Raw genomic sequence first — 17,492 nt, 5'->3', positions numbered from 1 at the left:
GTTTTTTATGTATTTGTGTATATTTACTTTTTTATATACTTGTTGTGAGTAATACAATTTCCCTTTGGAGGTTAGTAAATTAAGCCTCAACCACATTTGACATGCTGACCTTATTTTTAATCAAAAGTAATGTTTTCTCTGACCATGTGATAAATGTTTGCTCTCATGTTCTTGTTCCTCAGTGACGAAGACATGCAGAGTCTGGCCAGCCTGATGAGCGTCAAACCAACAGACATCGGCAACCTGGACGACTTTAATGAGAGCGATGAAGATGAGGACAAGAAGTCTGTGACTGCAGGTAGGCAGGCTTACACAAACACCTTGCTTGTTCTCCCTGAGCTTCATTATGAAGTTTTTCTTCTGACATTTCTTACTTATCTTCCTTCTTTTACCTCCTGGCACTTCTTCTGCTCTCCTCTTTTCTGGCTGCTGCAGTCGTTCCACACACTCTAACTCGCCCAAATCGCCCCGCTCCCCCTCCACCTGACAAGCGAGACTTCCCTGGATCTACTTTTCCAGTCTCAGGTAGCTTCCTTTTGCCCTTTCTTTCTCCCACTCCTGCTGTGTGTTTCTCTTGCCAGAGATGAGGAGGAGGTTTGAACAGGAAATCTCTCTCCCCCTGTCTGTTTTTGGGATGCTCAGCTTATGTAACAATATTTCACACACTCATGCCATTTGTTCGGCATACCACATCTGTCTCATCTCGACATTGATGAGAAGCATGTGATGATAGACTAATGCCACCAATGTATTTGAAGTTTGTTTGGAGGCATGCATAGCTACAGCTGTAACATGCCACATGGCCGTTATTGTGAGAGACATAACTGTAAAAGCATTAAAACTAAGTGTAACACAGCTCAAGTCATAACTCTCACTTCAGACTACTTGTCCTGAATGTTTATTTTTTTGTTTTTAGAATATATTAAATTAAATGTTCATGGTCCTCTTTTAATTTGATTTCTACCTTTACTGTACATATTGTGTGGTATATCCAATAGCTGGTACAGCTGTAGTACTGCACTACAATATTAATATTTAGAAAAATGCAAAAGAAAAGTTGCTAATTAAAAAGAAATGAGGTTGTACATTCTTATCAAAATACACCTGGGATGGAAGACGTATGCAGATAACTTAAGCAGGAGTAGTAACACAAAAATGTAAAAAATGTAATTCTAATTTACAAGAACAAGTCAGTTTTGTTGCATTTGTGTTGATGTTGGTTATTATAAATACTTGAAACAAAATTTTGGGCTGTTTAATCTACAAATAAATCTCCACTTTTATAAAGTTTTTAATATAACTGTAAATGTAATAATAAGAATAAGAAATACATTTAAAAAAGGCAGGTTGTTACACTAGAATTAATAAAAGTTATGAAGTTACAATACATTTACATTACAAGTTACATTATGAAATAAATTAATTTGCGTTAAGACAGGTTTTACAGTACTTACAAGAAAGTAAAATCAAATCAAATAAAGTCAAATAATCTGCAAATATACAAAGTAACGCGAAACCATAGGTGTCAGATAAATGTAGCGCATGATTTCCCTTTGAAATAAGGTGGAGTAGGAGTATAAAGTAGTAGAAAATGAAAATACTACCTCGTAAAGTACCTCAAAACTGTACTAAAGTACAATACTTAAGTAAATGTATATGCTTTTCACCGCTGATGTGTACACATTTACAGCTAAAAATATGTGTCAAATCATCAACTGTCGTTGACTTCCATTTGAAATCACAGTTCATCACAGTTCATTTCATTTTCATTTTCAATTCATGACTTTTTCCTTCTGTCTTTTTTATTATTTCGCAAAAATCAACTTTCACTGATCCTCCATCCATCCATCTACTTATTCAGCCTGTGGGCGAGATGGCGGTCCTCCCAGTCCTGCAGTCCACTCCCTCCCTCCTCTACCAATCGCTCCTCGCCCCTCGCCCCGTCGCAGCCGACACCCCTTTGCAACTAAACCTGTCCAGTCAGAGCTCCAACCTTCCCCTGGCCCCTCCCCTCAGCCTTCACCTAGATCCAAGCATAAAAAAACATCCAATCCTCGTCTTCCTGAGGCTGTTGCTTCTTCTGACCCACTACTTAATACTCCAAGCTCCCAGCTCCCAGCAGCTACTGCTTCAATCCAGAGTGCCTCCTCTGTACTGCCTCTCTCTGATGTGTCTCCTGTAAATCCTTCATCCCCCAAATCCTCCGAAGCACCCATTATCACGCCTTCTTTCCAAAACATTTCCTCTTCCCTTCATTCTCCATCTCCCAAATGCTCTGAATCTGGGACTACTTTACCTGCTGCTTCAGTGGAGCCTTCTTTAGCAGTGTCCTCTGTTACCCTGAATTATACTTCAAATACCCTCTCTAAACTGCCCTTTAAGCCACCCAGTGCCTCTAAAACAGGCAGTACCTCATTAACTCCCAAACTTCCCTCCCCCGGGTTGTCATTGCCCAAGAATATTATATCCTCGTCCACGGCTCCCCGAAAGTCTTCTCTCACTGAATCCACCACTCACACCCATAAGACCACATCTACTGACTCCCAGCCTCTCCCACCTAAATCCTCCTCTCCCTCAAAGCCCTCCCTGTCCTCTGACCCTCCATCTGCTCACCCTCCGCTCACCCGGACCATCTCTCAGCCTCCCTCTCTGCCCAGAATCTTCCAGTCAGGCTCAGGAAAAGGTATCAACATGGCTGGTGGCAGATACGCATGCTGCATGCTTTCCCATTCCTTACGTGTGATGGATTGATAGTTGTGTTCCACATGATTTCATTCCCATGTCACTTTACACAGTCACAACAGTGTAGTATACTACTTATGTACAGTGTGGTGTGTTGTGAGGAAGATCAGGTTGTCTAATATGAGAATTTAGATCAGAGTTAAACGTTTTGTCAGTGCTGCAGTACCTCAGGCAACGAGAACAAAGGAACATTTTGTAGCTGCCTGAATTGTTCTAATATGTATCTGCTTGCTTTTCTGTTCGTTTTTTTTCTCCATGTTTTGCCTTTTAACTTTTGAATTCAGTCCGTGTAATGCTGGAGTCAAGTTTTCAGTGGTTTCACTGTAACTGTAAAGAATGTTTTACTAAGTTCGAAGGCTAGCTGGGATTGCCTGAGTTTTGATTATTACCAGTGTAGCCTACTTACAAGTCCAGAATATAGGTTTATTATAATATTTATCTCACACCATTGGGGAGGTGAAGCTTATCTAAAAGTTTGTCAGGTGTGGTTTGATCCATGCTCCCAGACTTCTCTACATCTAACTAGCTCCATGCTATAAACTTCTTTATAAATGTGCAATAAACTGCCCTAAGAATACTAGCAGCTGTTAATAATAAGAGTATATCTAATTGGATAATAACTAATAAATGCAATACCAAATAGAAACATAACCCTAGCACAGTCTACCCATGATGCACTATTCAATATATACATAAAATGATTGTTTGTATTTAAATGATATTTAAACATCCATAATACAACAAAGACAATTTAATGAATACAAATAAATGCTTAACTGGCTCTTACAAAACTCTTCTTGTTGTTCTACATAATTTTGAAACCTTTTGGAGATGAAAGGGAATTACAAAACAGACTTTTTGGAATTATTGAACATAAAAAAATTAAATATTGAATTTAGCCTTATCAATGATATTGCTGTACAATAATATCATTTTGATTACTTTGACACTGTTAAACACTGTTGAGACTGCAGCAAACAGTTTCTCCCTGACAGATATGGATCACTTCTGAGGTGTAATATATTAGTAAAATGCAGTAAAATGTAAATTTGCAATGCTGTTCCCCTTTTCACTCTTTACCTCCTGTTGACTATACATTTTTTTCTCTTTATTCCTTTTTTGTTCATCACTGCTCTTTCTACCCTCCTGTCCTCTCCTCAGTTTCTGTGTCACATCAACGGCGCCCCCTGGAGGTTCAGTCTGCAGATGATCCTACTTTAGCCTCTGGTTTGTCTCTAGACTTGACTAAAGAAATGCTAGTCTATTACAAATATTACTTTCAAATCTTTAAAAGTTCTTTTTCTTTTCACATTCTCTGTTTTGCTCATAATGTCTTTCATCGTCTGTCCTCTCTACTAGGCCGTGCTCACATGTTCAGACCCCAGGTTCTCAAGTCATATGCCCGTCCCTCCTCTCCCTCTCCTTTTTCCACTGATGCCCCTCCCCTTGCTAAATCTCACCCCTCTATTTTAGAGTCAGGTAACTAATGTCAAAAATATGGCAACTCCTTTTATTCTCCTCTCCTCATCTTCTCCCACCGTCTTCCTGCTTCATCTAATCTCTCCTATATCCCGCTCCACCTCATCTTCCCTGTCCTTCCTCTCTGCTTCCCTCAGGTGCTCAGGGGGCGTGGTTAACATCTGGTAGTGACATCACCCCTATCCCTCTGCTGAGTAGCCCCGATCTTGATGCCCTCTGTGACCCAGCGGCTCCAGCCCCTCCTGCCTCCCTTCCACGATCCTCACCCACTCGTTCCTCTTCTCTTTCCACCTCTATTTTGTTCTCCTCTCCTGACCCTCAGCTCACTGTCTCTCCTTCTGCTCCTCCCGCTCCGATCAGCTGCTGTCAGTCAGGTACAGCAGTCAACTAATCAAACAATTTCCTTTCTGTGTTTGTTTCAGCCAAGACAGTTACCTTGGGCTTTTTGCCATGTGAAAATTTCTCATTTGAAAGGAGATTTTTACCAAAATAGCCTTGCTTTTGCTCTTTATAGGTTCAACGTTCCCCCAAGCGGACCAGGAACCTACTTTGAGCACTTTGGGCAGAGGCGAGGGTTCTCCTCAAAATAACCGGGCAGTGGCTAGTATCAGAGTATCCAACCAGCCAATCAGACCAGCCCAGGATTCCAAGGCGGCCATCTCCGAAAACAAACCTGAACCAGCAAGGATCAGGTGAGGTCATGAGTGTTTACATTTAGATTGCATGCTTTTGATGCTTTTGATGCTTTTTTTGAGCCCCCAGCAGAGCTTGGGAGAAACATCAAAACAGAAAAGATAACAAGCTTTTAAAAAGCCAGTAAGCTCAGTTTGTCCTTCTTGTGTTCTCAAGTTGTCTTAAGAAGACCAGACTCATGACAGCAAACATAGAGAGTGGTACAGTTTGAGATGGACTGTCTGCTGAAATTACATGATTGTGTAAAGGAATACTTTGGAAATACAATTTGGGAAATACAATTATTTGCTTTCAACCAGGAGAGGGTTAATTTAGCTTAGAACAAAGACTGGAAACAGGAGAAAAGCCACTGGTTCTAGCCACAGAGAATGCAGTGATTTAAAGTTAAGCCACCTACACATGATATGCAATTTGCTCTCTGCACACCGCTAGGTAGGGTGCAGAGCAAAGCGCAGCGCAGGGTGGCCAGGAAGCGTTTTCCCATTGCTAGGTAACGACAGCTGTTAACTTATTGGTTGCGCTTTGGAAAGGTCAGCCGCAACTAGGTCAAAGTTGAAATAATTTTAACTTTGAGAACAGCACAAAGCGGCAAATCTGAACTGTGCGCGGCGTCTAGGTTAGCGCAGCGCATAGTTGGATGGCACCGCTCTCCTCATAGGAAATCAATGGAATTGCCAGCGCAAAGCGGTTTTGACGCCTATCATGTGTTAGGCAAACCCACTTTAGCTTGCTGAGAATGCGTTGGTGTGGTTAACTGTTTTTTGCTCAAAATACTGTTTAAGGCCTCATCATTGATTTGTGCTTGGTGTTTGAGCTTCCTTGATGCTAACATCTGCTAACAGTTGCAGAGTGTTTTGTACCCTGCCCTCTGTTGCACTGACCTTCCAGTACACAGCACTGGAATAATTATCAGGTCTGTAGTCTGCTCTGTGGCTTCCTGTTTCCCCCCCTAGTCACCTCCTGCACGCTCAGCCTTGTGAAACCTCACCCAATTATCTCTGGAGCCTGACTTCCAAATTTTTTGTCCCCAGTCCTGCCCAGTCACAGCTGATAATAGCCCCGCCCCCTCCATGGCCCTTCTCCTGCTGTGAGAGCTCAAGCTCCACCCCTCAGCAGCCCTCCACCAATGTTGTAGCGGCGTTTATCACTCCTAAACAGCCAAATGCTCAGGGGGAAATTGATTTGAAAAAACCAACCAATGGGAAGAGTGTTAGTCCTTTTAAGGCCGAAAAGCCACCACTGGCACAGCCTGAGCTCGAGCCTGACTTTGATGACATCATCTTTGAGTCATTTAACCAGAGACAAGAATCAGGTGGCTTGTTTCTGGAAGAGGATGACTCTAAACTGGATACTATCAAAAGGTGTCCTATGGGGTGAGTATTTACATTCGCAGATTAAGTCAAGAAACAGAATATGAAAAAAAATAAGGTTGCAAAATGTGAACTGATAATAAACACACACACAGATTTAGGATTAAGGAATATTGTTTATCTGTTCTGCAGTCTTGAACAGAAAACCAATGAAAAGGCCGGTGGAGAAAAGGCGTTACTGACGGAGCAGTTAGAGGCAGCAGCATTGGAGAGGGAGGTGATGATGAAGGTAGAGCAGGAGAAGCAGAAGGAGAAAAAACAAGAGGAGGAAAGGAGGAGGAACGAGGAAGAGCAAAAAGTAATTCTCCAGAAGCAGGAAGACAGGAGAAAACATGAAGAAGAGAAGAAGAGACTGTTAGAGGAGGAGAAAAAGAGGCTCTTACAGGAGGAGGAGCAGGTCAAGAAGGAGAAGGAAAGGAAGAAATGCGAGGAGGAGAGACTCCTGAGGGAGAGGAGAGACAAACAGGAGAAGCTGAGGGAGGAGGAGGAGGAGAAGAGGAAGCGGGGTGAAGAGGAGAGGAGGAAAAGAGAGCAGCAGAAGAGACTCCTGGAGGTGGAGGAGGAAAAGGAAAAACTGAGGAGGGAGGAGGACAGGAGACTTGAGAAAGAAAGATTTATGAGGATAATGAAAGATGAGGAGGAGAAAAGGATAGAGGAAAGGAGAGTGTTTGTGGAGCAAAGAAGGATGATAGAGGGAGAGAAAAAGAGGCTCCTGGAAGAGGAAGAGAGGAGGAAGGTGGAGGCGAAATGCTTGGAGGAGAAAGAGAAGGAGCAACATAAAATGAAAGAGGAGGAAGAGAAAAGAAAGAGGGAACAAGAGCAGAAAAAGTGTTTACAGGAGGAGGAGGAGAGAAAGAAAAATGAGGAAGAGGAGGAGAGGAAAAAACAGGAGGAGGCCCAGGAGAGGAGGAAAGAGGAAGAGAGAAAGAAAAAAGAGGTAGAAGAAGAGAGGAAGAGGAGGGGGGAGGAGGAGAAGAGAGCCAAAGAAGCAGAGGAAAGAAGAAAGAGAGAAGAGGAAGAAAAGGAGACAGTACTCAAAGAGGAGAGGGAGAGGAGGAGGGAGGAGGAGAAGAGAGCCAAAGAAGCGGAGGAAAGAAGAAAGAGAGAAGAGGAAAAAAAGGAGAGAGTATTGAAAGAGGAGAGGGAGAGGGAGGATAAAGAGAATGCGAGAATCTTAAAGAAGGAGAAGGAAAGGATAGAGAGGAGAATTAAAGCAGAGGAGAAAAGACGTGAAGAAGAGGAGAGGAGGAAAGAAAGACTCCTGAAGGAGCAGAAAGAAAAGGAGAGGATGAAACACGAGGAGGAGGAAAAGGAAAGACGACTGAAAGAGGAGCAGAGACGCCAAGAGGCAGAGGAGAAGAAAAAGGAGGAGGAAAGGAAAAAGATGGAGGAGGCGGAGGAGAAGAGTCATAGAGAGGAGAAAGAGAAAGCGGAAAGCAGAATAAAGGAGGAAGAAGCCAGGAAAAAGAAAGAGGAGGAACAGAAGAAGTTTTTGCAAGAGAGGGAAGAGATGGAAAGGAGAAAGAAGAAAGAGGAGGAGGAAGACAAGAGGAGGAAGAAGGATCGAGCAGCTCATGTCTGCAGTCTGGAGGCCAACAAGTCAGATGAGGACAAGCAGAAGATGAAAACTCTGGTTTCTTCTTCTTCTTCTTCTTCTTTGCCAGCTCTTCCCAGTTTCACACACTCGCCAACAGCTCTTAAAGATGTAAGACAAACTCCACTTCCTGATTTTCACCTCCCTCCTCCGGACAGAACCAGCGTTACATCTGAGCAGCTGCCCTCCCGAGTTTCCAGCCAATCACAAGCCAGAGAGACAAGCCTTCAATCAGTTAATAAACCAAGCTCTGCCTCCAATGAGCGGTGAGTTGCACCACTGGTATACAAAGTAATTATTTCACTGTGGGTTTTGATTTCTTTTTTGTTTTGTTTTTTTTAAATCTCAAATGACTGTCATCTGCTTTGCTAATCAGCTGATTGAATCACTCAATTTAAAATTCTACTGATTTAAAGATCAGTCTTTGTTTTGTTACTCTGCATTTCCGCACTAAAGAGGTATGAAGTTGAGCTGGATCATTCAACATTTCTATTTTGATTATTTCTCTGTTCTTCTGTGGTGATTATGTTGTGATTCTCTGCTCACGTACAACTGTGTTGGTTATCTGTGTCGTACGGGGGGGCAGACCGATCCACAGAGTATTGATGCTACTAACGATGACGATGATAATACTGAAGTGATACAAAATAAATCCATTTTTGTTGTGTCTGAATGTGTGAGTTCAGAGAATTCACACAATAAAAATACATTATTCACCATTACAAGCTGTCTTGCAGTTTAACATGTATGTGATTTACAGACAATAGTCAAAAGAAAATGCTCATAGAAAATTATGCTGTGGCATTACTTGGAACCAAATTGTTTGGTTTGGCCCACGCCTATTATCATTTTCTTCTGCTATTGTTGTTGTTGTACGGCGTTCCTCCTCCCCTTTCCTTATTCTGCTGAACTCTTTTTCTTCTACCCCCCTCCTCCTTCTTCCTCTTTTATGTTTTTCTCTTTCTCCCCTCTTATTCCAGTCTGGGGCGACCCTCGCTCTTAAAGGAATGTTCTTTGTCAAACATTGTCCTAGAAAAGAAAATATCTGCCACATGTACTCCACCTGGCATCCGTTCAGGCCCTACTGTTCAGGATAAAGCATTCACATTAGAGGTCTTGACCCGGGTGCCATCTCCACAGAGGCTTTCTGATGCAGAGGTTCCTCTATGGAAAGCGCTAGAAGGGAGAAGTGGGAAAGATACACCTGAAAATATCTCTGCCAAGGAGGGTACAAAACCTTTGTGCAGAGGGTAAGAATGGATGAGGGGAGGTCCGTCTGTCTGCCTGTCTGCTCTATCTGTCTTTCTGACCATGTGTGTGTCTGTCTTCTTCAGTGATAGTCTGGCTTGTTAGTGATGTCATAGGTAGCAAATATAAAACTTTAATGGCTGTATCTTCATGGTTGTTTTTTTCCTTTCTTCTAGCTCACACAGAGAAGATGCTGTTGAAATGGACACCCCTGTCAGGCAGGAGCACCAGTCAATAGGAACAAAAGACTCAGAAACACATCACATAGTCCCACCTCCTGCTGAACCCCCCGCACCACCAGTTAAAGAGGAGCCCAAAGAGCCAGAGAGACCCAGTGTGGAACCAGAAACCTCACCCGTGGTTTCCCCCAAACCAGCCGTTGAGTGCATGGCTGTGGCGCTGGAGCCGCTGCTTCCCTCAAAACCAGAACCAGGACTGCGGCCGGAAAATGTTCTTCAGCCATTGGGAAAACCACAACAGGAGGTTGCAGATGAGGAGAAACCAGCCACGATTGTGGCTAGTGGTCAAGAAACTTTCATCAACAACAAAGAGCCAGTGTGCGAGGCAGAAAAGCAGCTGTGGACGACGGTGGAGGAGACCACAGTGGAGACAGGAAAGGAAAGAGGGATGGAATGTAGTGAGAGCACTGAAGAGAAGGATGAGAAGCAAGAGGAGGGTGGTGTAGGGGGGTGAGTCAGTGACGGTTCCTTTTTAGCATGGCATTACATGTCTGCTTTTGCTCAAATACAAACTCACATTCACAACACACACACACACTCGCACTCATGCAGCCACATGCATATGTAATGACTGTTCTTTTGTGGTGCTACAGCTTAACCAGTGCTTAGTTGCAATGAACCTCATCTGATGCTATTCTCTTTATCTCAACTTCTGTCTATGCTGTTAGACTGGTTGTTTCAATGGACATTATGTGATAAGAGCTTTTCACAAGAGTGTGTTTTGTGCGTGATTGTCTCTGTGTGTGGTAGGGCCCAGAAATGTGCACAGACAGAGGCAGATGTGTGTGTTGCAGAGCAGCAGATGGAGGCGCCTGCTGGCTTCATGTCAGCAGTAGTTGGTGTGTTGTATAGAGGGTGAGTCTATCTGTCTGCCTGTCTATCAAATGGTTTGTTAGTGTGAGACATTATGCAAAAAAACTTAGTTTTTTTTTAACACAGTCAAAACATATTCCCAATAACTAATAATAATTAGATAACTTTTGGATAATTCAATGACTTTCAGACTGGTACAATAAAAACAATTTTAGTACAATTACAATTATTAGTTCATTAAATACAACCTCAAAAAAAGGATAACATTTTATACAATTAACTGAAATGGTATAATATTAAAAGGTTTGGACTTACAATTATGTCCAAACATACTGTGCGTACATATGATTATTATGTCAGTTTAGTGTATCAGAGGTTATTAAAAACTTTTCAAAATAGAAACTTTACATCCCTTATTTAATAATGGCCAGGAAATGTAACCGTATGCTTCATTTATCTATTTAAAGAGACATTTAACAAGTTATTACTTGATCCCCATGGCAGTTATTATAGTATGAGTGCTTAATGTTGTGAAAAACCAGAAACAGGTTGGTGTTATAATACCTGCGCTGTAGATAAACACTGTACATGAAACAGTATTTATAAGCTACCTAGAATACACCAGTTAATCGACCATTGTTTGGGTTATTTAGTTATTATCCACTCAGTGAGCTGTTGTACACAATGTGCTGTAATTTCAGTGTGTCATAGAGAATTTGTCTGGTGCATATTTATTGGCTGGCTGTGTTACCTTTTTCTGAGCTGCATGGCACCAGTTTGTAATCAAACCAGAGGTGATGGAAATGCCAGTGGGCTTTATTATGTTGTGCACTAGATTGAAAAAGCGTAGGGTAGTTCTCAGTGCAACCAACAATAAATGTTTCCTCTGTGTGCTTTGGACAAGCACCAAAACAAAGTCTGAGAAAAAGGAGTTACTTAATAAAGCATGCTGTCTGGCTTTCTGTCACACTGTTCGGAGCCTGCTGAGGTCATTTTAGGGTGAGCCCTGTCTCAGAGTTTTCCTGTCCCTCATGTCTGCCCCTTTAGCTATGAGACAGTGGCCTCCATCTTGCAGACAACTGGACCCACTGCTGCAGGTCATCCACAACAATCTGCAGACCAACCACACCTCCTTATAAGTGATGAAGATCAGCCATCTTCACATGAAGTACATGCAGAGATTTTCCCTTCCTCTGAGCCACTGAGTCCCATTGGTGTGGACGTTTCTCCCCCCACAGCCTTCTCTGACACTACAGAAAACCAGACGATTAGTGTACAGACTGGATTAGCTCTGAAACCATCACATGGGCTAGGTCTGGTGGCAAGTCTGAGACTGGCAGCTAGTGAGCAGGAGAAGGAGAGAGAGCAGGAGAGAGAGAAGGGGGAGAAGGAAAGGATAGAAAGAGCAAAGGAGGAGGAGGAGAAAAAGAGGTTGGAAAAGGAGAGAGAAGAGATGGAGAGCGAAAGGATGGAGAAAGCAAAGGAGGAGAAGAGAAAGAGGTTGGAACAGGAGAGAGAAGAGATGGAGAGAGAAAGGATGGAGAGAAAGAGGTTGGAACAGGAGAGAGAAGAGATGGAGAGAGAAAGGATGAAGAGAGAAAATGAGGAGAAGAGAAAGAGGTTGGAACAGGAGAGAGAAGAGATGGAGAGAGAAAAGGAGGAGGAGAGAAAGAGGTTGGAACAGGAGAGAGAAGAGATGGAGAGAGAAAGGATTAAGATAGAAAAGGAGGAGAAGAGAAAGAGGTTGGAACGGGAGAGAGAAGAGATGGAGAGAGAAAAGGAGGAGGTGAGAAAGAGATTGGAAACGGAGAGGAAACAGCTAAAGAACAATCAAAGGGAGGAGAGGGAAAAGGCAGAGAAAGAAAGGATGCAGAACTTTGAGAGAGAAAAGAAAGAAAATGAAGAGGGGAAGAGAAAGATGGAAAGGGAGAAGAAGAAAAAGGAAGAGGAGAACTGTGTGAGACAAAGGGAAGAGGACAGCAAAGGAGAGAAACCACAACAGAAACAAGAGATTATTTCTGGCTCTATGTCACTACAGGAAGTCATGAACATCCAATCAAATGACTGGTCTCCTCTGAAGGAAGCAGAGTTGGATGATATTGCATATGTTGAGAGGCTACAGGGGGATGAAGAGCAGTCAAAAAACATGTCTGATCCCAAAGTAGTTAGATCTAATACTGAAGGCGCACTGGTCCCAACCAGACATGCTGACTCTGTCCCTGCAACCACACCAACAAGCAAACTCGACTCCAGATCAGTCAAACCCAAAGACTCTGTAATTGCTCTTAATAAAGGCCTGGATAATCATGGTCTGAGATGGTCAGTTAAAGAAGGAACATCCAACCTGAAATCTGGCGCTATCCCAGTGTGGTTGAGAGAGGAGGAGGACGAGGAGGTGGAGTATGAGAGAGGACAGGAAGATCTTGGCTCCATCTGGATGGCTGAGCTGTACATGGAAGGGGAAGCAGGGTGAGTAAGTGTGGGTGAGAGGGATATAAAAAGCAGCAGGGAGAGAGAGGTGAGTACTGTAACTGGACCAGCTAATTGAGAGATGTCTGCTTGTTGCCTCTTGTGGATCAAAGGACTATGCCTGTGTATTTGTGGAGTATGCTTCCTCCAATAACCAAGGCTTTGACTCAGTATACCTGCCGGGAAATAATAATTACTTACTAAGTATTACTATCCTTCAGATGAGGGTTTGGCCTTTCTGCAGATCTTTCTCAAGAAAGAGTTGTGTGTTAGCATGTGAGTCATTTACTGTGTGTGTCAGCTTAAACAACATAATTACATGTTTTATGAAGGAAACTGGAATTCCCACTTCATAACGTGCGTTGGTTAGGACTTATAACGGAGGCTTTCAAACTGAGGTGAGCAGGATAGTTGGGGTGGAGGGCAAAGATACTGTGTCAGTTGAAAGAGACGGGATGTTGCTGGTGTTCTAGAAACAACGGGAAGTGAGTGGTTTTAGTTTGGCTGCAGAGTTAGCACACCATTTGCTTCAAATATCTCACTTCTTCTCAGAGTCAAATACATCTGAAGACACAGACATGACACACATATTTTTAGATTTAGTGTGACTTATACTTTCTGAAGATCTCCAAAACATCCATAAATCTCCTTTAGAAATCATAGAAAAAAAGAGACCGTTGGAACGTGTCGGAACTTGAATTTTTAATAAACCCTGACCACTTATAGCATTGTGCTCAGTTTCTCAAAAGCACTTTGATGATTGGATGTGAAGCTAAGTTGCTAAGGTAACCTGAGGCTGTCCTATATTGCTGTTGTAGTCATTTGTACTGGCTTTGGTCAAACATTCAGCAGTAGTGCAACAAGCCTGAAAAAGGGAAAAAATGTGCAACCAATGTATCTGCATCTACTGTATATTCCTGTCCAAGATTGTCACTGTATAAACAGGTGCTGGCATTAAGTAATATTGCCGGACTCCTTGTGTTTGTTGAGTACTCATTACAGCTAAATAGCATGTCAATTGTTACGGATACGTGGATTGGTTTGGTCATATTACAGTTCAATCGAGGCTGGAGCATGTTTTAAATTGTTTTTTTGCTTTGGTTGAGTCACATGTTTTTATGCCTATAGCATGTCCAGTTTGGTATAATATTGCATAGCCAGACCTCTGTCTGGTCAAACTGGTTGAAGTCTGGGTATATCTTGTCTCAACAATGGGGATGTAAAGACCTCTGGAAACCTTATGATTAGTTAGTGTGTCCTTCTTTAACAAACACCATGCTTTACCCTAAATTACTGTGAATTGGTTTAAAGTATGGCAACAACCAACTGTGTCTTTTCTAAACAGCTTTCATGCTTGAATTTCTTCCGACCTTTGTTTGATTAACACGGTGGAGCTCTGGCTGCATGAGATGAATGGTGGTATGTTGCCAGAGGGGAATGGAGCATAACAAGGATCTGTAGCTGGTCAGTTTTTTCCAAAGCACTTCAACCTTCAGGTTCATCTCTGAAATCTCCTTTTCTGTCTTCAGCCCAGGCCACCTGTCCCTTGCTGGTACCCAGATGCCCTCCTCATTCCCTTCCCGTGGACAAACCTTTAACCAGAGCTCTGCTGCAAGTCAGCCAAATGAACAGGAACACTCTCTAACCATTCTGGCAAACCGTCCTCATCCTAAGCCTCCTTCAGGGTCTAAGCAGGTGGAAGGAATCAGACAGGCACCTGGAGCAAAACCTGCTCCCCAAAATAGTGGAGCACAAAATCAGTCAATGAAAGGACATAGAGATGATGTTATCACCGAAGCTAGTCGCAGGATGGAGGTAGCAGCCAATGAGGAGGGAGAACTTGTTCAATCGTCTGTGGTGCCTTGGCCCCTTCCTCTGAGCTCAAACACTGCCAGCATGCAAATATATACCGAGATACACACAGACACGGACATCAGTAAGATAAACAATGACACGAGCATGGGAAAAATAGCTACAGAGTTGCACAAGAGTCTTGAAATGAGGGATGATAAAGACATAGGTCACTCCAGTTTAAACAACGCCACACACGCCACAAAGAGCGACAGTCCACAAAGTGACAGCCCTCACAAACAAACACACACCACTGATATCAACCAACTCACCAAAGACCAACAGCTCCAAGAGGAGGAGAGGTTGTTATTGGCTAAAATCCATCTGATGACCGGTGACACATCCCCTGTTTCTGGCCCTCGCAGTATGAAGCTCCTCATCCCCGACCCCTGTGATATTGAATGTGACACCGCAGAGTTTGTTGATCACAGTCAGCACTTGATACCCTGCTGTGATAGCCTGCAGGAAATATCACTGATCGAGGCAGAAGAGCCACCGGCCATTGAGTCTGGGCAAAATAAAGAAGGAGAGGAGGATGTGTAAGTCAGCATGGGGTGTCACCTATGCTGCTCTAGAAAATGACATGCCACTAAAGCCTAAACCCTTTTTTATTTTCGTCATGTCAGTCTGGACTGTGGTAGTGGGCTGACAGGCTAAAACAGACAAACAGTGTTTGGTGAATCTGCTTTGTTCTGAGATGATGAAAAATTGTCCAAACAGCATAGGCCTGTGTTGAGGAAACCGTGCTGAAATCTTTTGAATGTTCCCTATCATGCTCTCTAACACCAAGTCTGTGCTGCTATCCGTCATGTCAGCATCGTGCATGTCTCTCGCTCACGTCTACAAATCGCTGCTTGATGATCTCCATAAACAAAGTCTGTCTTCCTGTTTATCACATCCCTTTATTATTGTTTATGTCATGTCTCCCCTTAGGCTAAAAGGCCATGCAGCCGACCTCCCTGATGGTGGAGAGAAGAAACCGGCATCACAGTTTGGAGACACCGACAGCACACACACCAGTGAAAAAAGCACTGATACACACATCTCTCCTCCCCATCACTGTGAGATAACCACATCTCGACTTCCTACTTTACCTGAAGAAGAAACCACTGACCTTAAGCCCCCTCATACGGCTCCAATGGTCAGAGAGGAGGCTGACGGGAAAGACAATGCAGCTGAGGTAAATATACACAGTACGGATGTGAACGTTAACTCTGGCATGCTTTTTAAATCACACAGAAACGAGCACACACATGCACACACACAACAACAAAAACTGAATTTTTCTCTTCATCCCTTCCTCCTCTGCCTTGTCCAGGGCCTGGTGAACTCCAGCCAGTCACTGCTGCAGTGGTGTCAGGACATCACCAACGGGTACCGGGGGGTAAAGGTCACCAACTTCAGCACGTCATGGAGAAACGGCCTTGCTTTCTGTGCTATCTTACATCACTTCCATCCAGACAAAATGTAGGGCATACAAGCAACACAACCTTTTTCTCAGCTTTAGAGCTAAGATTGTCATGTTAACAATATCAGCTCAGTACCTAAACCATTACTTTAGAGTTGAAACAATTAGTCAATTGATCGATTGTTCCAAAATGAATTGGCAACAGGGAAGATAGGATTCCTTTTTCCAATTTTATATAATTGTATATTGAATATTTTGGGTTTTTGGGGTGTGGTTTAGACAAAACAAAACATTCCAGATTTGAATGGGTTTTTCTCACTTTTCCCTGTTATTTTTTTTTAATCAAGAAAATAACAAGCCCATTAAGTGATAATGAAAAGGTTTTTTTTTTTTTCAGTATTACACTCATTTGAATGTTGTAAATCTGCTGTAGGTACGTTGTCACAATATTATTTCCTGCTTTTGTCCTATTAGAGATTTTGACAAGTTGGACTCTCATGACATCAAGCTTAACAACAAGAAGGTAATGGCATGCCTCATGTTATCATGTTATCAATTGTATATTCAGCTCTGTAGTTCCATCAGAAGTGTTGGTAGTTTACTGTTTAACAGATATTTCTCTATGTTTCTCTTTGTTCATGATGTCTTTTTCTTCTTACAACATCAGGCGTTTGACGGTTTTGAGTCGCTGGGCATCTCTCGCCTGTTGGAGCCGTCCGACATGGTTCTTCTGTCCGTCCCTGACAGGCTCATAGTCATGACCTACCTCAGCCAGATCCGCTCACACTTCACTAACCAGGAGCTGAGCGTGCTGCAGATAGAGCACAACAGCAGCCAGTCCAGCTACGGCCTCGCCCTCTCTGGTCCCGGTCCCACTAATGTCGATGCTGCCGCTTTCTGCATGGCCAGACTGAACGAAGGAGTGAACCTAGAGGACGGAGGGAGCAGCACGTTGGTCGTCCCACCACCCAGGACCAAACGACTGCTTAAAGGTATCAGCCTCTATTCCACCTTTAAACATTTCAACTTTCTTATACTTAACTTCTATTTTTTTACCGGGATTCGTCTGTTTTAAAGGCTGATTTGTTCAAAATTGTGCATCTTTTAGTGGGTTCATCAAAACAAATTGTGCAGTCAAACCCACTTAAGATTCCAGTCCATATTCAAAGGTATTTTTTGCTTGGATTCCATTGGAATGTGAAAATAAGAGAAAAGAGACAAGAAAAGAGGAAAGGGGAAACATTAATGTGTCTCCAGGGAACTTAGGAATGTGAAGTAGCACAGTTTGAACAAAGGAGACAAGAAGGAGGAGGGATAAACAAATCATTAAATCAAGTTCACAGCAACTCAGTTAAGATTCTAGTACGTTTCCCAAGGTTCCCAAAGATACCAAATATGTTGCTGAATTTGATGGAAATGTGTATATCCCATAATGAGGAATGAGACTGTACATTAGCAGGAGTTTCTGTCTGTGTTCTTGTCACTGGTTGAAAATAGGTTACATTTAGTCTGCCAATCAGGATTGAGCAAAACAATTTAACCAAATTGGGACTACAGTTTTGGGATTGTTTGCATATGTTGCCAGG

The 17,492-nt window shown here is 42.8% G+C and overlaps 1 protein-coding gene across 9 annotated transcripts in view; it reads left to right on the top strand.

Moving 5' to 3' along the window:
• Positions 1-17,492, top strand: part of LOC116700691 (EH domain-binding protein 1-like protein 1) — a 35,405-nt gene that overhangs the window by 15,298 nt on the left and 2,615 nt on the right. For 2 of the 9 annotated variants that reach the window (XM_032534084.1, XM_032534085.1), the window contains exons 6-20: positions 183-292; positions 427-525; positions 1,862-2,683; positions 3,904-3,969; positions 4,102-4,221; positions 4,359-4,595; positions 4,736-4,913; positions 8,037-8,144; positions 8,859-9,128; positions 9,303-9,815; positions 14,177-15,037; positions 15,432-15,678; positions 15,817-15,965; positions 16,381-16,429; positions 16,574-16,898. In XM_032534084.1, coding sequence (XP_032389975.1) covers positions 183-292; positions 427-525; positions 1,862-2,683; positions 3,904-3,969; positions 4,102-4,221; positions 4,359-4,595; positions 4,736-4,913; positions 8,037-8,144; positions 8,859-9,128; positions 9,303-9,815; positions 14,177-15,037; positions 15,432-15,678; positions 15,817-15,965; positions 16,381-16,429; positions 16,574-16,898 — 4,154 coding nt within the window. Of the gene's footprint in view, positions 1-182; positions 299-426; positions 526-1,861; positions 2,684-3,903; positions 3,970-4,101; positions 4,222-4,358; positions 4,596-4,730; positions 4,914-8,036; positions 8,145-8,858; positions 9,129-9,302; positions 9,816-10,115; positions 10,221-14,176; positions 15,038-15,431; positions 15,679-15,816; positions 15,966-16,380; positions 16,430-16,573; positions 16,899-17,492 lie in introns of all 9 variants that reach the window. The other 7 variants (XM_032534090.1, XM_032534086.1, XM_032534091.1 and 4 more) reach the window with 7 other exon arrangements.

Source organism: Etheostoma spectabile, chromosome 13, assembly GCF_008692095.1.
Source record: "Etheostoma spectabile isolate EspeVRDwgs_2016 chromosome 13, UIUC_Espe_1.0, whole genome shotgun sequence".
Lineage (NCBI taxonomy): Eukaryota > Metazoa > Chordata > Actinopteri > Perciformes > Percidae > Etheostoma > Etheostoma spectabile.
Note: the sequence above shows the minus strand (reverse complement) of the source record. Positions and strands in the feature narration are given on the sequence as shown.